This window comes from Drosophila tropicalis, unplaced genomic scaffold, assembly GCF_018151085.1.
Source record: "Drosophila tropicalis isolate 14030-0801.00 unplaced genomic scaffold, ASM1815108v1 contig_158, whole genome shotgun sequence".
NCBI lineage: Eukaryota > Metazoa > Arthropoda > Insecta > Diptera > Drosophilidae > Drosophila > Drosophila tropicalis.
In genome coordinates this window covers 3,724,131-3,745,901 of record NW_027172602.1, presented here as the reverse complement: position 1 = coordinate 3,745,901, position 21,771 = coordinate 3,724,131, and the positions used below count along the sequence as shown (strand labels likewise).

General features: G+C 37.5%; 7 protein-coding genes across 11 annotated transcripts; 3 read left to right on the top strand and 4 right to left on the bottom strand.

The window, feature by feature from the left end:
- Positions 1-252: 252 nt before the first annotated feature.
- Positions 253-2,343, top strand: LOC137586606 (uncharacterized). Its single transcript, XM_068302704.1, has 2 exons — positions 253-408; positions 498-2,343. The coding sequence occupies exon 2, from the start codon at positions 1,186-1,188 to the stop codon at positions 1,972-1,974; it is 789 nt and encodes a 262-aa protein (XP_068158805.1). The 5' UTR covers positions 253-408; positions 498-1,185; the 3' UTR covers positions 1,975-2,343.
- On the bottom strand, positions 2,291-3,344 carry lin-52 (DREAM core complex component lin-52). Of its 2 annotated transcripts, none has more exons than XM_068302706.1 (4): positions 3,183-3,344; positions 2,948-3,118; positions 2,723-2,821; positions 2,291-2,655 (listed from the first exon to the last, which is right to left on the bottom strand). In XM_068302706.1, the coding sequence occupies exons 1-4, from the start codon at positions 3,220-3,222 to the stop codon at positions 2,501-2,503; spliced, it is 465 nt and encodes a 154-aa protein (XP_068158807.1). In that variant the 5' UTR covers positions 3,223-3,344; the 3' UTR covers positions 2,291-2,500. The 2 variants fall into 2 exon arrangements, with proteins under 2 accessions (XP_068158807.1, XP_068158806.1); XM_068302705.1 differs by having other exon boundaries at positions 2,723-2,827; positions 3,183-3,343.
- A 529-nt stretch (positions 3,345-3,873) lies between these two features.
- On the top strand, positions 3,874-7,329 carry LOC137586490 (N-acylneuraminate-9-phosphatase). Its single transcript, XM_068302550.1, has 3 exons — positions 3,874-4,277; positions 5,268-5,753; positions 5,811-7,329. Exons 1-3 carry the CDS (start codon positions 4,134-4,136, stop codon positions 6,207-6,209), a joined length of 1,029 nt encoding a protein of 342 aa, XP_068158651.1. The 5' UTR covers positions 3,874-4,133; the 3' UTR covers positions 6,210-7,329.
- A 1,149-nt stretch (positions 7,330-8,478) lies between these two features.
- On the bottom strand, positions 8,479-11,592 carry MAPk-Ak2 (MAP kinase-activated protein kinase 2). 2 transcript variants are annotated; one of them, XM_068302548.1, is made up of 4 exons: positions 11,468-11,592; positions 9,220-9,791; positions 8,733-9,148; positions 8,479-8,656 (listed from the first exon to the last, which is right to left on the bottom strand). In XM_068302548.1, exons 2-4 carry the CDS (start codon positions 9,776-9,778, stop codon positions 8,537-8,539), a joined length of 1,095 nt encoding a protein of 364 aa, XP_068158649.1. In that variant the 5' UTR covers positions 9,779-9,791; positions 11,468-11,592; the 3' UTR covers positions 8,479-8,536. The 2 variants fall into 2 exon arrangements, with proteins under 2 accessions (XP_068158649.1, XP_068158650.1); XM_068302549.1 differs by lacking the exon at positions 11,468-11,592 and adding an exon at positions 10,608-10,676.
- A 120-nt stretch (positions 11,593-11,712) lies between these two features.
- On the top strand, positions 11,713-12,430 carry bcn92 (LYR motif-containing protein bcn92). The gene is made up of 3 exons (XM_068302552.1): positions 11,713-11,927; positions 12,006-12,126; positions 12,198-12,430. The coding sequence occupies exons 1-3, from the start codon at positions 11,848-11,850 to the stop codon at positions 12,273-12,275; spliced, it is 279 nt and encodes a 92-aa protein (XP_068158653.1). The 5' UTR covers positions 11,713-11,847; the 3' UTR covers positions 12,276-12,430.
- Positions 12,385-15,611, bottom strand: Pgd (phosphogluconate dehydrogenase). Its single transcript, XM_068302547.1, has 3 exons — positions 15,433-15,611; positions 15,116-15,339; positions 12,385-13,905 (listed from the first exon to the last, which is right to left on the bottom strand). The coding sequence occupies exons 1-3, from the start codon at positions 15,438-15,440 to the stop codon at positions 12,686-12,688; spliced, it is 1,452 nt and encodes a 483-aa protein (XP_068158648.1). The 5' UTR covers positions 15,441-15,611; the 3' UTR covers positions 12,385-12,685.
- A 461-nt stretch (positions 15,612-16,072) lies between these two features.
- On the bottom strand, positions 16,073-19,979 carry D2hgdh (D-2-hydroxyglutaric acid dehydrogenase). Of its 3 annotated transcripts, none has more exons than XM_068283698.1 (5): positions 19,834-19,979; positions 17,915-18,139; positions 17,574-17,715; positions 16,815-17,508; positions 16,073-16,752 (listed from the first exon to the last, which is right to left on the bottom strand). In XM_068283698.1, the coding sequence occupies exons 2-5, from the start codon at positions 18,050-18,052 to the stop codon at positions 16,179-16,181; spliced, it is 1,548 nt and encodes a 515-aa protein (XP_068139799.1). In that variant the 5' UTR covers positions 18,053-18,139; positions 19,834-19,979; the 3' UTR covers positions 16,073-16,178. The 3 variants fall into 3 exon arrangements, with proteins under 3 accessions (XP_068139799.1, XP_068139800.1, XP_068139801.1); XM_068283699.1 differs by lacking the exon at positions 19,834-19,979 and adding an exon at positions 18,243-18,469; XM_068283700.1 differs by lacking the exon at positions 19,834-19,979 and having other exon boundaries at positions 17,915-18,154.
- Positions 19,980-21,771: the final 1,792 nt, after the last annotated feature.

Below are 21,771 nucleotides of genomic sequence, written 5' to 3'. Positions count from 1 at the left end.
CTTAATTCGATAGAAGACAATTACGGTTGAACCTCCATTATCCGATTACCCGAATTCGTTTTATTATTTTAGAAAAAAAATTTCGTTTGAAATCACGAATAATAGGGGTAATTACGGTTAACAGTGAAAATGAAACAAACTTAACTTTATCCCGGATAATAGGGGTGTCCGGTTAATGGGTGACCGGATAATCGAGGTCCAACTGTACTCTTAGTCTTAAATATAGTGCCGGATAAGCCATTGTTTTGATAAATTCGCAAAAACTTAACTTTGTGAATCTTTACAGAGTTTAAATTCAAAGAAATGTTAAAAAGTCTATTTTCAATCAATCGAATTTAATATTTCATTTAAAAATTCTTAAACAAGGAATGAGAAAAAATAGAAATATATGTGTAAATATATTTATAGGTAATGGTTTATGCAAATTACGATTATTACGAACGATTTTGGTACCAATTTGTCCAGATAATTAAAATTTAATGTAATTTTAAATGCAGTCTTTGGCTATTCAATTTGGCTTTCTAAATTTGTCAATCCATGGAAGTCCAAGTGCAATCACACACACACACCCTCACACTGCACTGCATTTGGTGGCCGGTGGAAGGGTTCAAAGGATGGGTTGGGGTGTGGGTTATACCCAGTCAGCGTCATCTTCAATAAGTTCAATGCCAGCGTTAGCCGAGTCCAAAAAACCGAAAACAACAATCCCGAGTCGAGTCAGTCAGAGAGCCGAGGCATGGATGACATGGAATGGAGAGGCGAAGCGTATGATGTACATATACATTGCATTTTTTTTGGCTAATGCCAGTGTCTTTTGCCACGCACTCGCGTAGCAACAATCGTCCAGCCAGCACCAGCAGCCAGCACGCAGCATTAAAATTCGGATGGCCATTCAAAAAATAGTTTAAACTACACACACAACGATTTTAATCTACATATGTATCTAAAGGAAATTGCCAACTCTGGAATTGCAAAAATAAAGTGACGATGTGTGAGTAGTTTGCAACAAGTAAAAGTCATCACATTCCAGGACAAAGGACCGACCCATAAAACCCAACCACCTGCCCATTATTTCCTCCCACACTGAAGCCGACCTTGGCCTAGTTTGTTAGAAGAAAAAAAGGAGAAAGAGCCGCGCACAGCAACAGCCACTCAGGGCTAATTGCATTTTGGTGGTAGCTGCATATGGTCGAGGAAGTTGGCTGCCTCAGACAAACTGGCATTGTGTTAGCCATGCCCAGTCCATCGGTTGTAAATCCAACAGCAGCTTCAGCCAATCCAACAGGAGGAGGAGTCGCTGTTACCAATACTGTGATCTCAACTGGAATTAGTGGCACTGGTCATCATAATCATATCCATCAGCAGCAGCAGCAGCAACAGCAGCAACAACCACATCATTCGAATCCGAATCCACATCCACATTCCCATCTGCAACAACACCATCACCAACAACAACAGCAGCAGCAGCAGCAACAATTGGCCAACAATATGAGCATGCTAAATGTTAAGGGTAGCGCTGGCGGACGTTACTTGTGGACCGATCGGGAGCTACTAATGCATCTTCAAAATTATACTCCATTGATTTTACTTATCGATTTTGTGGAGAAAACTCGTACTAAACGTTTTTACGAAAGCTCCGAACGCTACGAGATTCTTATGTTGGTCTTCATTATGCGCAAGGGTGCGCCATTCTGTGAAAACAAACGCTTTCCGGCCGAATATTGGGTGAATCTTTCGGTGGGACCCATTGCCGAGGCATTTGATCGGCTGCAGGCTGCAATTGATATACCCGATCCACAGTTGCCCATCCATATGAGCGTCACGGATCTAACTAGCTGGAAGCAAATGTTTGATGTGGCCATGGTTGATATAAGACGTTATGCCTACTACACTGATCCCTTGCAATTGGCCGATGCGGGTGTCTACAATCGTATCACATTCGAGCAGAGATTCGGCATGCAATGGCAGGACTAAACACAATGATGAAGTCGCAAAAACAAAATGGTTATCTCTCCTTACAACTACATATGTATGTGCCAACTAAAACTGGACTAACTAATAGATTTCCCCAAAAAATGTTATCGTTGTTCATAAATGTTCAGTGGATTGATTGTAGTTTGCACAAAACACACATGTCACCAGACCAGACCAGAGTTCAAATTGTTTGTTACACCTAGGGAAAAACGTGTAGAAGTATTTAAATACTATACATACATACATAGATATTAACTGTGCCTTCTTCCACTCACTACTACTTTATGATTTGTCTATCTCCCCTACTATCTGTCTCTATAAACAAATACATAATGCTTTAATCGAAATAAATGTTATAAAACCATTAGATATTTAACTGTATACATATATGTATGGTAAATAGTTCCATTTTGTAGTATCTAATCTTCTAATACATACTATAAAACTTGTATGCAAATATTTACATTGTATAGGTAAAGGATTCCGTTTATCGACTAAAGATTCTTAAATATCTAAGAAAAAATTATTACTTTCTGATTTTGGGCGTACGATCGCGATCAAAAATGCCCAATAATTTACCACGTGTCATTTCCTTGGCCTCACGTAAGCCCAACTGATAGATCTCGTCATGCATTAATTTGATTTTCTCAATCAGTTGGTCTGGTGTCATGCTGGCCAATTCTGAAGAGAAGAGAACACCATTTGGTTAACACCTATAATTGCCACTTATGGAACTAGAAGGACTTACTATTGATTTTCGCCATATCCGTGTCGGTCCAACTTTGTATACAGTCAACAACCGGCGTATGTATGGGGGTATGACTGGTGGTTAGAAATTCTTCCATGCCTGGAACTAATAATGATTAGTGACGACATGAACGCATTACAAGAAACCAAAAACTACAACAGCAATAAAAAAAGGCGCGCCAAATTTTTTTAGTTTTAAGCACACTTCAGAGTTTCTCCCGCTTACATCGTTCGGGCCACTGTAAAGGAGATTCGCGTAACGTTTCCATCGATATCAGATCGTCTTCGTCTTTGGGTTCTTTGTCGGCTAATGTTGTGCTTGGATCTTCCGTATCCTCATCTATTAATACGTTTGCATCATTATCTCCGTTGGCATCATTTGTTTTTTTCATGCACTCTGTGGGGAAATAAGAATTTAAATATAAGGAGAACGAATTATTTTGTTATGACTATTCAGGCACCTGGATCCAAAACTGCAATTCTGGATTCTAATGTACTCATGGTTCACAGAGTAGGCTGGGATTGAAAAATATATTTGAAAAATTATACCAAAAGACCCAAAACAAGATTCTATTCACGCAGTATTACACAAAATGGCAGCTGGTCACACACTGCAAATTTATCGAATCAAATACGACAACTGTCTATCGATAACTACTTAAAAATTTATTTATTAGTTTGTATGCATTTGTTTCTTTAAATTTTAGCTACAATAACCATTTTAAAATATTTTTTAGAAATTTCTTAAGCTTCTACTCATAATATTATATAAATAAGAGCAGTTTGAGATCTATATGTAACATGCATACAAACAGCTATAAGTATATCGTGCTCTCACTCTGACTCACGTCGTGGCATTGAAATGTGAAATGTATGTGTACGTATACGGATATCATGTCGCACCACTTACACTCACTTGCTACAGTTTTGCTGAAAAATATGCCTACCGTGTGAAAAATCTTTTTCAACAATTAAAACCCAATATAATCCCAAATATTTGAGTATTTCAATAGTCTGCTTATTGGTTGATCAATTTAAAACTTTTGTATCTTTAGACTAAGATTGTTTATATATATATTAAATGCAAGTGTAGGCAAACTTTCAACATCCACTGTAAATAAACGGTGCGTGCGTGCACTTTCTTTTAGTCATTGCTTCGCTCTCACTTTGGTTACATTTACCTGCCTCAGCTGTTGTTCGTTATTTCCAACGTTTCGTTTCACATTGTTAGAATTTAGTTGCTCGTTAACTACCAACGGCGACCTTGTGTTTTTTGGCGCGCTAAAAACATAAATTAAACAATTTAATTTTTCCCCGTTCCTATATGAAACATTTCCACAATTATTTTCATTACCCCGAAAATCAAGACTATCAAGCAAGCAACATAATTATAAACATTTTCGTAGTGTCTCATGGCAGCAAGTAAATTTACCTTCAAAACAGCAGTAGCAGCACAACAATTCGATGGAATATGTTCGAAAATTTCAGCATTCTATTTCGATTTGGATAATACATTGATACCCACACGGGCCGGTGATTCCAAAGCTATACGTAAGGTAAGCCAAAAAGAGCATCGTTGTTGCGCGGGTCAAAGGGTCGAATTGAGCGTGTACTTGGGTGAGGGGGTGAAAGTGCGCACGCTGTTTATGAAAATTTTCCACTGTGCTAGCGTGTTACGTAGTCGACCCGGGGTACGGCACACACAGAAGCATTTTAAATACGCGGCACGCGCGCTCTGTAATGCATGAATGTACATACATATGTGCATACATACATACATATGTATGTATGTGTATCTGGCTGGGGGAAAATGCATGCATGAACCTGCTGCAGTTTGATCAATGTAAACTGATTATTCTGATAGGAATTTTCAAAACGAAATCCAATTCCGTTTCCCACTTAGATTCTTATACTGATGAAATTACACAGATAATCGAAATTGGCCGTTAATTGAACACTCCTCCATGCGCAGTTTTTATGCGATTGCAACGAGTTTGATTTGATAACGTTTGCAAATGACAGCGCTTTATTTTTAATCAAACCAAGTTTATGGTGGGCGGGGGTAAGGTGTTATAAAGAATTTAATTTCCGTCACCAGATGATTGAGTTTTCTTTATCGTGCATATGTTCATATGTAGTAAATAAACATACATATGTACATATAATAACTGTTTATTGACTTTTATTACGAAATGCATTTGTATATGTATGTACATAGGCGTCAAATTTATTTATATGCATCATATTCGACTTATTATTATTTATAGAATAGTGAATCAAAATTTGATTTCCAATAAGATATCGTATCTAAATATCATAAATACATACATATCTGTCAACTGTCTGTGATAAATCAACTTTTATTCATATTAATTACTAAATATCATAAAACTAATAATAATAAATAAAAAAAGTTTCGGTTACAAAATTTCCACTTAATAATCTTGAAATAAACCTGGGTAGTTTCCATAAATTTTTTATGAGTCAGCTTATTTATTGGATTGGTAATTAATCCGGATATTTATTTGTTTATATTTTTTTAATAGCTCACCGACGTTCTCGAGACTCAGTATAATTTTACCAAAGATGAAGCCACATTGGCTAGCCAAAATTTCCTAAAGTCCTTTCGCCGGTGTCCGGACAATTCGCAGACCTCCTTGGACTCGTGGCGCACCCATTTGTGGCGTGAATCATTGCTGGCCAAGCACAAGCATCTGGCCGAACTGATCTATCAGCAGTGGTTAAAGTTACGCTATCGTTATCTAGCCATACCAGCCGATTATGTACAACTGCTGCAATGCATGCGGAGAGCGGGCTATGCATTGGCCCTTATCACCAACGGACCATCGAATGCCCAATGGGAGAAGGTGGCCAAATTGCGAGTACGTGGATATTTCGATTGTGTGCTTGTCTCATCGGATTTGCCATGGGAGAAACCGCATCCGGAAATCTTTTATGCTGCCTGCAATTTCCTTAATGTCAAACCACACGAGTGTGCCATGATTGGGGACAAACTGGAGACAGACATTATGGTATGTTTTCAGGATATATAAAATTAAAATGTGTACAACTAATTTACGTATTTTTAGGGAGGACATCTGGCACAGTTGGGTTTAACATTATGGACACCATTGAACAGCAGCAGCAGCTCTGCCCAATGTCTTGACGATGTTGAATATAAGCCGCATATTAAACTTAATAATTTATTGGAAATCTACAAATACTTTCCTCGCCTAAATGCCTGTGCATTGCCAGAATCCAGCCTCACAGCCAATAGACGACGTGGCAGTCATTTGAGTGGGATCGGAAGTTCTGCAATTAATACCAATAGTGGCAGCAGCGGCGGAAGTGCGGGGTGTACCACATCGAGAGCAGTTGGTGGTGCTGGCAACACATCCAGGCAATGGGCATATAGACGCGGCGGTTCATTGCCAGCCATGGATTGTTCCAATAGTGAAACTGAGAACAGTTGCGATAGTTTTCTCTAAGAAATTTTATGCGCTTCTTTTGAAGCCCGCCAGCTCACGCTGCAACTCTCTAATTCCCATTCAAAACTCTCCCCTAGAGGGAAGTTGAGGAAGTTAAATGAAGAGGACACAATGAATAAAAAATATATATGTACCTTCAGTTTACAAAACGCAAATCAAAAAAAAAAAAAAAAAAAAAAAGAAAGAAAAAAAAAAAAAAAAATTTATATAAAAAACAGAAACAAAAAAGGACGAAACAAGGATGAGAGTGAGGTCGCAGATCCGAGGAAACCCAATGACATTTTGTTAACCGATTGCAGGAATATAAAGTTCAACTATTATGTATATAAATGACGAGATGTATGAATCTCGATTTGATAAAGATAATAATGATAATGATATCTCTGCCATTTAAATTTACAAATTAAGGCTAGGAACAGATTTTCAAAATGGATATAAATGATGAACAAAAACCGCAATTACCTAAAAAAAAAAAATGTATACTTTTCTAAGTGACAAACTTTTCTTGAATATTTTTTTAACAATAACTTCTGAGTTTACGTTTCGTTAACGATTTGTTATGTTTTTATAATTACAAAATTAAGGAACTAGAAACAAAAAAAAAAAAAAAGAAAAGAATGAAAAAACTAAAACTAATAAGGTTAATAAAGCATGGAAATTGTTATGGTAAAAAAGAGATGAAAAAAAAAAAAAAAATATTTATATATATATATATATAAAAAAAGAGGAACTCATATGCCTATGTAAATTGTTAACTATTTGTTGTAGTTGTAGGCCATAAACAAACTAACAAACAAACGTATGTACATATATACATCTGATATATGTACAAATGTAAATCGGGTATATCTATATTCGTTAGATTTTGCACAAAGACGAAGACAAATGAAATGAAACGAAACGAAAAGAATGATAGACAAGCAAAAAAAAAAGCAAATTGTTATTTGCAAGAATACTTACCAATGCGTTACACTCGCTGTCCATACCCTTCCCATCCCTTTGCCTTCCCATTAGTAGGTTAAATGCACTGCACTTTCTGTTGAGTATCACCCACACAAATATATATATACAAATACTTATACCCATTTAAACCAAAAATAAAATCAACTATGTATATGTATATACTTTGTTGTCATTGGGGGCACGCTGGCATCATCGATAATAAGAGAGAAATGTCTCACATATTGCCTTAACCAGACAGCAGATTACAGTGGCGGATTAAGGGAGCTATTAAAAGGGGAACAATAAGCTTTACGGGCCAAAATTACCCTCATAATTCAACAGCAACCATTCCAATATTCAATGTGAATTCGGTACACAATCAGAATGTCAAATCAAATAGTTAAAAATTCATATTATATATATATAATAAAATAAGCTTGATTTTATTTTTATTGATTTGTTGTTTTTATCTTCTTTTCTCTCGCTCTCTGTGTCTCTTTCTCTCACTCGCTCTTGCGCTTGTTTTATTTATAAACTATAAATATGCTAACTTTATTATATTGTATAGTAAATTGTTGTATATAGGTTGTTGTTGTTCTTGTGTTGTTGCAACTCAATAACGTTGAAACAATTTTGACATAAGGATAAGATTATGTTAACTTTAAAACTTGCCTTTTGTTCTCGCGTGAAACATATAAAAGTTTGATACTACATATATAGAGTTCAAAAATTAATAACATACACAATTTCAAAAAGCAGCAAACAAGTTAAACAAAAAAAAAAAAAAATTAAAATCAACTGACTGATTGACTGACTGGCTGGCTAGCTTAGCTTGCTCTTGCTGCTGTTGGCTTGACTTGGCATTTCTTTTTACTTATCTTCTCTTCTTTTCTCTCTATTCTCAATTCAATTTTTTATAAAAGAGCACTTTTCAGACTACAAAATACCCTAAAAACCGTTTAACCTTTTACTGGAAATGGGTTATACATATAAATATACATAGATCTCAAAGTTGGGGACATTTCAAAAACAATAATTACAAAACAAAATAAAAAAAAAAAAAGTCATAAAAAAACATTTAGAATACAAAAGTGGATAAAAACATAACATTTTGGAGTAATGGAAGTAGTAGTAGTAGTAATAGTAATAGTAGTTGTAGTTGTTGTCCTCATCTTAAGTGTATACAAAAAAAGTTAATGGATAGATATAGAAATAGTTAACCACCAATATAAATAATTGATGATTTTTCTTCTATATACTGTAAACTGAAACACACACAGGCATACGCACGCACATAGTACATATAGTATTTTAGAATAATAATTCCTTTTGGGTTGGCCGTGTTTTAGTTGTTGCTGTTATTGTTGTTGCTGCTGCTGCTGCATTCAATTGAGCGGCGGTGACGTTGCTGCCGCTGTTGCATTTTCACCATAAATCTCTTCAATCTTTTTCCTGCGTTTCGTTAGCAATGGATTATTTGACTTATCCAAAGCTTTGATTTGCATCTGATGAATCAAAAAAAAAAAAACAGAAAAATTTGATTTAGCAGCCATCACATGGAAGAATTTCTTCATTACCAACCTGATCATAATCCACACGCATTGTGGCCAATGAGCGTGTCATTTCCTCTTGCACCTCTGGCCAGGTCTCTTCGCCCTCTTTGAGCATTCGACCCGTGCATAGGGGAGTTTGCGGTACCGCACTATATTGGGCTATCCACTTGTTGCGCAACACATCCTCGATACGCAAACGTTTACTGGGATCAACATTTAGCATGCCCTTAATTAAATCCTTGGCCGATTGACTAACATTTGTCCACTCCGGATCCGGGAAATCATATTGTCCAGTGCGTATACGTTTCTTCATGCCCGGCGAAATGGCTAAACCGTGATTACTATAGAATGGCGGAAAGCCGCACATTATAATATACATAACAACGCCCAGAGACCAAATGTCGCAGCTTTTGTCATACTTTTCAGGGCCCAGAACTTCGGGTGCTAATAAAAAACGAAACATTTCATATAATTACATATCATTCTCATATTATATCGTGTATCGTAGTACTCACCCACATAATACGGCGTGTAGCAAGGCGTTTGTAGTGTATCATTGGTAAATGTCTCTTTGGCAAAACCAAAATCGGTCAATTTCAATATAGCATTAGGTTGTGTTGTCGTATATAAAAGATTTTCGGGTTTCAAATCACGATGTGCTATATCACGACTATGCAAATAATGTATAGCCGCGCATATCTCGTGCATTATCTGTGCCGCCTCACGTTCCGTGAATGCTCCATCGGCCTTATCCTGTATGCGTTGGAAAAGCTCACCGCCCTCCATGCACTCCATAACGACAAGCAGGCACTTTCGTCCACTATATGTATTCTCATAGACATCGATTATATTAACGATGTGCTTGCAACCGCTAACACGCCAGTGTAAATCGACTTCACGGCGTGCTTTCTCATTATCTAGAAGCACCTTAAGGGCATAGTTCTTTTTGGTACGGCGATTGGAGCATTGGACAACCTTGCCATTGATGCCCAGGCCAAGAACCGTATCCGATATTTCATAGTCATTGACTAAAGGTGTTGTCTTCGGTTGCCTTTGATTCTGTAGCGAAAGCATTTTCTTCTTTTCGCTATATAAATAGAAAAAGAGAGATATTTGTATACTACAAACATACACATAAACATCACATCTTATTCTAAATTTTCCAAACAATGTTGAATTTCGAATTTATTCGCTCGATTACCGTCATCAGCTGTTTGATGACATGTTCACAATTGTTTTGCACTTCGCGCAGGAAATGAAAGATAACACTTTGAAGGAAGGGTATACTCTAGTCGGTTTGTTATATTAGCGTCACAAAAGTTTCTCATTGTAGAGGTTTCTCACACATTGCCAACTGGTTTTAGCACTGCGACAATTAACTATTGTTACCGCCCCCCACCCGTCTTTCTGAATCAATCATTTGCTTTCGGGTGATATGCATCACAATTTTCGTAGCTTACTTTTCGAGCCTCAACACTTTGCCTATTTATTAACACAATATACTAACTAAATCATTCCCCCTACACCATCATCGCCAACTACCACAGTTCCCCTATGCCACCACGAAAGCATAAAACCTCACGTAAAGGTGCGACGTTGATAACGGCAACGATAAAATAATCAAAAAAAAACAAGGTGAAAAGAAGCACAAGAAAATCTACCAATAGGAAGCGGGGGAATATAGAAATGCATATGAGAACCAAACGGCAACAGGAACAACGGCTTTTGGATTTTGGATGTAAATTTATTCTTGACGTTTTTGTTTATGAAGTTTATGCAAAGACGAAGCACCGTCAGAGGAAGCGAAAGTGGAAATTGCCCAATAACAACCTTTGCTCACACACACACGCATACACAGAGTGTACTTATTACACAATTACATCAATTAAAAATAGTTATTCACCGAAATTAATCTACTATTATTGCATATGTTTCCAACCAACTATCGAAAATATCAATTAAATCCAAAAGCGATAAGTAAAGTAACTATCGATAATTATCTCTGTTCTTCTGTTTGGCTCAGACAGTGATGCCATTTGTTGCCAATTAGAAAACAGTTAAGAATAACAGTTGGTATAAGTAACCAATTTGTGTTGCCAACTCTCAAACAAAACATACACATTTAGAGACCAAATGGCAACAAATACGATTAAAATTAAAATGGTTTCGCCCACTTACGCTTAATCTTCTTAATCATTAAGAACTCGGTTGGATCTGAATTTAACAAACTTTTAGCTATAAAAGCTACGATTTGTCAGCACTCTATTCTATGAATGAGTTCTGTTTCGTTGTTAACCAATTAAGCGTAATCAACTTGGTTAACATTATTTTTTTTTTTACTTTGTAAATATTCATTACCTTTCCATTAAATCAAGCAACAATTGTTTTACGCACTCAGTCACCCATAGACACGCACACACACATACCCATGCACTCACACAAGCACGCACACACACATGAACCACAAACGCAAACAATGCGTCATGTTTTCTTTCCCAGTAGGTAACTAATGTTTTCCCATTTTTTTAAAATAATATTACGAATTTCGTTGCTTTGTGTTTTCATTATAGCAGGTGAGAGGCGAGCAGCAGCAACAGCGTAAAAATTAAGGTACACAATTTCATTACAGTTTAGCTGGTTACGTTTTGCGTTGTTTTCTTATTGCCTACTTGTCAATCTTTTGCATTTTTTACATGTCGTTGCTTTGGTTCAATTCACTTAATTAATTATCACATTTTTTATTCAAAAAGCCTTAGTAATTACCTTTAAGTATTTGTTTTTAGCGCGCGCCTACGTAACAAACAATTACAAGAGCAACAAAAAAAAAAAGAACAACAAGCCGAAACTGAATAGTTATTTATGCCGAGAAACTATCGGGATTTGGTTAGTGTTGTTCAGGGAAATTTGTGTCTTTCTGGTATTTTATCTACTTTTGGTGTTTTTTTCTGGATTTATCGATCTAGTATATTTTACAATTGTGTATTATTTGGTATTTTTTTGTTTTCAATTGGTGAGATTTTTATGTCATCAAAGCGGCTACTCCGGTACGAAATCCCCATCTGGCCATGCTTTAATATATGCTCCAATTGGACAAATAAACAATAGTTTTATTACTTACGAAACATTAGTGAATAAAAGCAAAGATGTCGACTCGTCGCCAGGCCTTAACATTGTATAGAAATCTACTACGCGAATCGGCAAAATTGCCATCGTACAACTTCAGGTGAGACGAGTAATATTCAAAAATGAAATTGTGATGAAATAGATAACCATAAATTATCATGTATTTTCATATAAACAGAATGTATGCAGCTCGCAAGATACGTGATACATTCCGGGCTAACAAAACGATCAATAATTTCGAAGAAATTGATCGTCAAATGGCAACTGGCAAGGATAATTTGGAATTGATACGCCGACAGGTGAGAGTTTTGTTATTAAAAGATTTTGCCACTATCTAAACCACCGCCGCCTTCCCTCTCTCAATTCATAGGTAATTATCGGTCATCTATATACAACAGACAAACTGGTCATTGAGCATAAAAAGAAGCTTAAACCTTCCGATGATTGAGGGGATGGTGACATCTTCACGACGATTGTTGTTGATTTTTGTGGCATTCTAGTTATTAAGATGTTAAATTTCTTTTTTTTTTTTCTCTGCTTTGAATTGCAAACACCAGTTTAATTATTATACAAAATACAACACAAAGAAATTATATATTTTAATTACATAAATAAGTACTGGCCTACCCTAAAGTAAAAAGTACTTGATAAAAAAAAAAAAACAGATAAAACGGAAGAACTTAAGAAAAGCCCGACTAAATTGTGTGACATGGAATGTAATTTGGTAATATACAAACATTTTGTGCTCCCCTGCCGACCTCCCAGTCGTATGAGTAATGGCAAGTTGATCGCTTTCACAAGGGAGCGTATAACTTTTACTTTCTATGCTTCTATACATATATTCCTAGGGGGTGAGGTCTATGCCTGATAAGTACTGGCTGAGACATTGCCACCGGTTCCCGTCCAATTGGTATGCTGGAATTTACCTTCCTCACCCAACAGTTCATAGGTATGGGCACCGAAATAATCACGCTGGGCCTGCAGCAAATTTGCTGGCAATTTGGCTGTGCGATAGCCATCGTAGAAGCTGAGGGCCGTCGAGAGAGCTGGCACTGGAATGCCCCAGAGGAAGGCATTTGCCACAACCTCACGCCATGAGGCCTGACCCCGTTGAATGGCCTGCTTGAAGAAGTCATCGAGCAGGAGATTGGAGAGCTGCGGCTGTCTGGTGTATGCCTCCTTGATGTTGCCAAGGAAAACGCTGCGAATAATGCAACCACCGCGCCACATTAGAGCAATTCCACCGTAATTCAAACGCCAGTTATTCTCCTTGGCCGCCTCACGCATTAGCATAAAGCCTTGGGCATAGCTAACGATCTTGGCACAGTAGAGGGCATGCTTAATGTCATCCAGAAATTTGGCCAAATTGGCCACCTTCTTTTTACCACTCTCCGGGGGTCCTTGAAGGACACTGCTTGCATGAACACGCTCCTGCTTGAGGGCGGACAGACAACGGGAGAACACAGCCTCACCGATTAGGGTCACGGGTACACCATATTGTAGGGCCGCAATGGCAGTCCATTTGCCAGTGCCCTTTTGTCCCGCTGTATCACGTATACGCTCCAAAAGATGTCCCTTGCTGTCCTTGTATTTGAGTATATCGCGCGTAATCTCAATGAGGAATGAATCCAATTCGGCGGAATTCCACTTGCCAAACTCCTCGGCCATTTTAGGGGCATCTAGGCCCAAACTCTGCATTATGTGATATGCCTCACAGATCAACTGCATGTCACCGTATTCGATGCCATTGTGCACCATCTTGACAAAGTGACCGGCGCCGCCATCGCCGACCCACTCACAGCATGGTTCACCGTCGGCCTTGGCGCAAATCGCCTGGAAGATGGGCTTAATCAATGGCCATGCCGCCTCATGACCACCAGGCATCAGAGAAGGTCCGTGACGGGCTCCCTCTTCACCACCGCTCACTCCTGAGCCCACATAGAGCAGACCCAATTTGGCCAATTCATCGCAACGACGAGATGTATCCTGATATTCCGAATTGCCGCCATCAATGATCACATCGCCGCGGGAGAGCAATGGCACCAGTTGAGCAATAAAATCATCCACAGCGCTGCCAGCTGATCGAATGAGAGAGAAATAGAGAGAGGGAGACAAAGCGGGGGAGAAAGCAAGGTTAATTGGAGGTTTTATTTTAAAGTTAACCTTCAGTTAAGGTCGTCTCAAATCGAAATATAAAAATCTTGTCCCAAGTCCCTTGACTAAGCTAATAGAAAGACAAATGGCGATAAGGCTAAAATTTGATAACATTACATACTACATGTATGTACATACTTATTACCTACATAAGACTCTCTGTCTATATCTGTTGGCTATCTGGACACACACTCATTGTGGGTTTTATTTGACCTATATTGAATGTCAAAAGATTTCAGTTTCAATCGTTTGCATATGGTCAATGTGTTAGGTAGTAAACTACATAAATCCCTACACGCACACACACATGCTTGAGTTGAGATAAGCCGGTCATGCCGATTAACGTGAATGTTGAGTCAGGCCATTAGAGATGAGCAGATTCAAAATATAGTGACTTACAAGTCACGGCTTTCATCTTAAGACTGATATAACATGGCCTTCATCAGATTTAAATTTAAAAATGAAAGATGAACTTCATTTTGTAGGTACTGAGAGAAAGATACTTTTAAAATTTAAAAGGGAAACTAATTGGAGTTAAAAACTATCATATGATTTTCTTGGCTAAACTTAGTAAACAAAAGTGTTTTAACTATCCTGAAATCCCTTTTTTATTCTATAATGCGAAGGGTCATTCAAATTGTGACCAAAATAATGATCTACACCAACTGATTCTGTGACTTTAATTTTATAAAAATGATTTATTACCTATAGAAACTTTAAAAGCGTTATTGAAAAAAGTTTAGAGATTCAAATGTCATTGCCTTATTTTGTCACTTTCTAATCGCTTCAACCCAAAAAATAAATATCACTGTGAATATTCTGGAAGCATCTCTACAGCGACAGGTAAAAATACAAAATTTTACGCTCTTTATATCCACACTCCATCTCTATCGCACTTGCACATAAAATACATTGAACTAGCGCATCATTGAAAGAAAAAAAAACAACAACAAGAGAAACTACCGTAATTTTATAAATGACTTTGCTTTGACTTCCACTCACTCACTCACTCACTCATACCAAATAATGAGATAGCAAGCGCGAAAGGGAGAGCGAGAGAGATGAAGCGATCGTACATTTACAATTTTACAACAACTATCACGCTAACGTGCTCTCGAAAAAAAAAAAACTCACCCTTGACCAGCAACATTATTTTGCGTGGAGTTTTCAGCTTGGCGACCATGTCCTTCAATGACTCAGCACCAATCACTTTGGTGCCTTTAGCCTCGTTATTTAGAAACTCTTTGACCTTGGCCACAGTACGATTATAAGCACAGACCACAAATCCCTTCTCATCCATATTCAATATGAGATTTTGGCCCATTACGGCCAATCCAATCAGGGCTATATCAGCTTTGCTGTTAACGAAAAACGACAAAAAAAATAAAACGACAGGTCAACAAATTGCCATAAGTTCAAAAAACCCAACAACAATATGTATATTTGCTTACCCGCTCATTTTGTTTAGTTTTTTGTGTGTTGTTGTTGTTGTTATTTATTGCTTAAATATTAATTAATTTATATATTTGTTTATTGCCGCACACACTTGTTGCGCTGTAGCGTTCACCGAAGACTGAAGTAAAAACTGACGTTTGCTAACAACGATAAATGCACAACAAAACGAAAAGCAAAGCAAAGCAAAAAAAAAAAACGCCGTGCAAAACGCTGCAAATACTAAAATGTGCCATTTGAGCTTTCGTTTGAAGCTTTTATTTAAAAGCACTCCACCTTGATCCGCCCTCTACTCCAAACCTACAAGTCTCGATCACGCATTTTGTTATCGAACAGTAAACAGCTGATCTCACAAGTGTAAGAGGGGCGGGTGGGTCACCCTTATTACCCTTGACGCTAAGAGCGTACAAGAAAAAAGAAAAAAACCTTATCATTATGACGAATTTACGAATTGACGAAGCGTTGCCACCAGACTTCATAGTTGAAGTTCAGAAAGCTCAACGACTTATGCCGATCAATTCTATTCGGAGATTTTGAAATTTGCCAATATTCGATTAATGTAAGCTTACAGTTCGAAATCGAAAAATTTCAAATCACAGATTTGAAAGCTTTAAAAATATGATCAGAGGCAGTATCCACTCGATTTACATACATATATATATTTCATTTACTTTAAGGTTTAGAAACACATAAAAAAAAAATTAATATTGTACAAATTTATATATACATATTAACAAATAAAGTTTTAGTTGAGAACCTTGTATGGATTAAGTATTCCATTGGGATCAAGCATCTTTTTCATATCACGCATCCAATTTATGGCCACTGGATCCTTGGAATAATGTAAATAATCCTTCTTTAGAAAACCAATGCCGTGCTCGGCACTAATGCTGCCTTTCAGCTTTGATGTATACTCATAGACAAAGGGTTCAACTTTCTTGTAGATGGCATCATTGAATTCATCACACGACACATTCAAATGAAGATTTGAGTCACCCAAGTGACCGTAACCACAAACAACTGTGGCCAGGGGACCGCAACGCTCGCGCATTACATCCACAATGCTATAGAAATCACGTAGGGGCAGGGAGATGTCGTATTTGAAGCAGAAACTCTTCTCAATTAGGCCGAGTGGAACCATTTCGCGTATTTTCCAGATTTCCTGCACTTTGCCTGGATCCCCAGTGACAGTGCCATCAAGAATTTCACCCTTTTCCATGCCATCGCCAATAAATTGATTGATTTTCTCCTCATCGTGATCTCCATTGCTGCCAGATGTCTCAATTAGCATATAGAAGGGATAGCCCGATATGGGAGCACTGTCAAACAAATGAAATGAAAGAGTTAGAACTTGGCCAATAAATAGATCAGCTTGGCTTACTTGAGGAACTTGAACTGCTCGAGTGCCGTGTTCAGGGCCCTCTCATCGATCAATTCGCACGAGCTTAGAATCTCGCCCAAATTCCGCTTGGCGCTTACAAATGTCTTTAAGACATCATCAAATGAATTCAGACCAATGAATGCAACATTTACAGCCTTGGAGGTGTGCGGACAGAGCATCGACAGCTTCGTAATCACACCCAATGTCCCCTCGGAGCCAATGAACAGATGCTTCATATGATAGCCAGTGTTGTCCTTCTTGAAGTTTGACATCAAATCAAGTACCTGGCCATTCGCCAGAACAGCCTCGACGCCAAGAACAGAGCCATGCAGATTACCATAGCGAACTACACGCACTCCACCGGCATTGGTCGATACATTGCCGCCAATGTGACAACTAGCCTTAGCGCCCAAGTCCAAAGGCACCGTTAAACCCACTTCACGTGCCCGCTGATCAAAATTCTCCAATATGCAACCGGACTCAACCACGGCAATGCCCGTCACTTCGTCCACCGAAAGGACTTTGTTTAGGCGCTGCAGCGACAAAACGATTTCATCACAAATCGGCACCGATCCGCCCACAAGACCGGTATTGCCGCCCTGCGGCACAACAGCTAACTTCCGTTCATTGCAATGACGCAGAATGGCGGCCACCTCCTCGGTATTGCCGGGTTTTAATACCAATTTGCTGTTACCTAGTAGCGGAATGGAGTTCCTTAGTCTTGGCAAAGATTCGTAAATAGTTTTATCTATCACTCACCTCGTATGCGTTTTAGAAAGCAAATATTATAACCCTCCAGATCCTCGGTTAGCACATGATTTTTGCCCAACAATTTCTCAAAATGTGCCACATCCTTGTCATTCAGTTCGGCATAATTTCCACGTTGCACATTGTCTGTGATCTGTGATAATGAAAAATGGAATTGAAATAACAAAAATCGAAGCTTTTCATTGATTGATTTTCCTGCACAACTGTACATCCTTTAACAACCACCATTTTTGTTTGTTTCTTAAATGCATGCCACGCCCCATTTGCAACAACTCACCACAGTGAGTGAGAGTTGTCTCTGTGTGCGTGTGTGTGTGTATGTGTGCACCTACCTGTGTGAGCTCTGGTATTGCAGCCCCGCTACCCGCCATCGTGCGTACTGTTGTTGTTGTTGGTGTTGTTGCTGTCGCGGACCTTCTTAGGGTGGCGGACGCATATCTGCGCATTTGCAGCAACTGCTGGAAACGCATTTTATTTATTTCGTGATTCCTTGGTGAGAGAAACTCTAAATAGACTTCACTTCACTTTTGATTTATGTGTGTGAATCCTTTTTGTCTCTGCAAGGATGAGAAATCATAAAATGAAATCAATGAAATCCAAAGAAAGTGCCAGACTGCAATTAAAATAAGGATATCAAATTTGGATCCTCTAGGCACTAACCAACAATCCCAACCACACTCACTGCTTACTGCTTATTAAATGCTTATGTCAATCATCTTTGTTTTAATTATGTAATTCATTTCGTTTCATTTTGTTGTTGTTGTACTAATCATTGTTGCTCCAGCTGATAATGCACGAACCACTCTGACTCTTGAGTTGAGAATTTTTCCACGGGATGAATGGGGCCCTCTATCAGGGGACCTCTCGTTCTCTTATAAGCTTTATTTTTATTTCTCATGAGGTAAGGTGAGTGGCAGCGGGGGGAAGTAATAAAAATAATTAGCATTTATTCCAGACGGATTGTTTTGCCTGCAGTTAAAGTCAAAATCTTTATGATTCCAGGTAAACCAAATGGTAAACCCAAAACCAAAGCATCATAAAACTGCATACATAATCATAAACTCATTTTCTGTCCCATATATGTATACTCTTCATTTTACCTGTTGGTCTGGACAACTGACAACGAAAACTATGTGGGATTAAGGCCAAACAATAGTTGAAATTAGTTTCTCGCTACAGACTTGGCAAATCCGTGAAAACTCTAAGCTAGTGATGAAATTTCAATAATATAGAAATGTCGCCAAAAATAATGTTGCAATGCTTTCATTCAGGACCAGGACTCGTGTGTACCCAATTTGATTTAGTTCTTAAAGGGTTAAAAACTCTTAACAAAGTTATGATCAACAACTTTATGTAGTTTGGTTTTCCAGAGATACTTTGTTTAGCAATATTTTTTAGTGATTAAAGAAGAAGAGTGCTCAAACGAAGCTATTTAAGGAAATCAAAGTCCATTGCGGATCATTGAAGAAAATTTCCCCTATCTATATGGAATATTTTCACTTAAAAAGTTCTAGATTTCGCCTCTCGATCTTCCCAAAATAGGTTTTTATTAAGGTCGGAAGGAGTATATTGCAAATATGATCATTTTCACAGAGTGTTTTTATTAATAATGTAGGGTATTGAATATATAGGGTATCTGCAAGTCGGTATGTTTTGGATAGACAAAATAAGACTTCCATTCATAAGGGTAACTCTGTACAGGGTATCTTCAAGTTGACTACTTTTTTCAAATAAACAATTTATTCTTGTTTATTTTTCTTTTCTCTTCTGTTTGTGTCTGTGTGTGTGTGTATGTTATTACGTCAAAAGCTTAATGCGTTTGTATTAGTTGCTCGCGTGTTGAATATCAAATCAGTAATTCACGACAGATAGCTGATAAGTGATAAGCAGAAGAGAGAGAGAGAGCGAGAGAGAGGATGAGAGAGGCCAACCGGGCTCACAAGTGACAATAAACACACCAGCTGCGAACCGGTTTGCCAATTCGATGTGGCCACACGCATCAGCAGGTGGTAAAAATTTTCAAAACAAACAATCGTTATCGCTTTATCCTCACACACACACACATGCAAACACACACTATCACAGAGAGCCGCACGCGCCAACAGAGCGAACGACGCAGCCGCCAAGAAGCTGGAACGGAAAATAACCCCAATGGCATCTTCCCCCACATTGCACTTGATTCTCATAGGCACACAAACACAAACACACACAAATATACGTAAATGTATTTGCAGAAAATGTAAATAATTACTTTTGTCTTAGCCTTGACAAGGAAGGAGTGCGTGTGGGCGTGAGAGTGGGTGTTAGCGTCGGAGCTATCGTTTCTGGCCCGATTTGGAATCACAACAAAACTCAAACTAAAACCGAACAAAGCGAAAGAGTCAAAGCAATTGAACAAAAAAAGAGCAGACCCCCCCAAAAAAAAAGCTTACGAGAGAGAGAGAGAGAGAGAACAGTAAAGCTCCACTGTGATCAGCTGTAGGTAAGCTTTTCCCACACATGTATGTATGTATGAGTGTGTGTATCTATCTTTGAACATTTTTAAATTTGAAATCTAATTGAATGTTTCAAAAATAAATATAAATCATGTATTTCAACTCCGATATCGTTTAAAATTAATTAAACCTCTTTTTTTTTTGGTTGTGGCTGTATTTTGGACGATCCCAGCGAGACTTTGGTTTAAAAGGCAACTTTATGCACATATTGGCAATCTGGATTATTCCTTATTACTATAATGCCCATCTACGCATTGGTCAAGCGATTTTGACCAAATAACATAATTTACAACAACAAACATTTTGATAGTCGTTTCGATTTGATTAGCTTGAAACTAATTTAAAGTTGATTTAAACTTTCTGTATTACTGCAAACGTTTTCATAAAGGTAACTCAATTATAATTATTTAAGTGATTCAAAAAAAAAGTCCAAAAAAGCTGAGAAGTGAGACAAGATTAGTTCCAACAAAATTGGTTATAACACAAAAACCCAAGATATTGAAATTGAAAAGAGTCATTATGTCTCAGGAAATGTAATTACTTTCGACGGCACATAACGTTACCGAAACCAATTACACTGCAGTACAATGTAAATAACCGTTTCTAGATAAAGTTAAGCAAATAATTAGATATTTGACTATGTGAGTAACTACTACATTTTATATTATTCATTACTTAATAATCCATAATTAAAATCTAGACCATTCTATAGACTCATCGAAAGCGTTTTCAATATCAATTAGCTGTACCAACTCTTATTATTTTGAAAGAAATTCATCATTTTTAGAATAATAATACAAAATAAAAGTAATTATTATTGATATTTAAAATATAAATTGCAAAAACCTTAAATTATTTACCATTATTTGTACTTTTAAGACACAAATTTTCCATTTTTGTGTTGTTTTATACTGTAAATTACTGTATTTTTAAAAAACAATGCAAATTTTAGGGATTTAATTATGTATCCGGATAAGTAATGTAATTATTTATATTTCATTTTGTTTAATCTCCTTTGCTTTTAATTCGCAACAGTTATAAACATTTTGGCCATATGCATTCGGTGTGGCAAGTGGGGAAAAACTCACCACACAATACAAAATGGCCGCATCTACCATATATGCATATAGCTGTCCTTCTCACACCAAGCTGAGCGCAGTATGGCCATTTCACTTGCACGTTAACACCCACCCTGTTAGTATTTTAGCCGTCGGCATTTTGTATTGGATGAAAGTTGTTTGTCGTTTCTCGTGTCGGTGACGTAGTGACGGCCCCGTTTACTTTGGCCTTGCCTATGATTTGTAGTTATTTCCACTTCTTGCAAAATGGCGTACGTCTCTTTGTATATATGTATGCACATATTTATATAAGCAAGCATATGTATGTGTGTACATACATATGTATTTACTTATGTGGTATGTAAAGATACATACATACATACATATATTCCTTTGGAAAAACTTGGAAACTGATTGGTCAGCTAGCAAGTCCAGTTAAATCCTTAGTGAACTGTAAATATGTTAATATCTTTGCATATCTATGTAGACAATGCTTAACTACTTAGTTAGACCTTTCAAGTTTTCATATTACTTTCAAACGACGTTCCCCTTTGTCCTTTTCGCACTCATGCCTGGTGAATCCTTTTGTACGAAAGGAATGAAAAAGTCTAAAAAGTCAGCAAATGTACATAATCG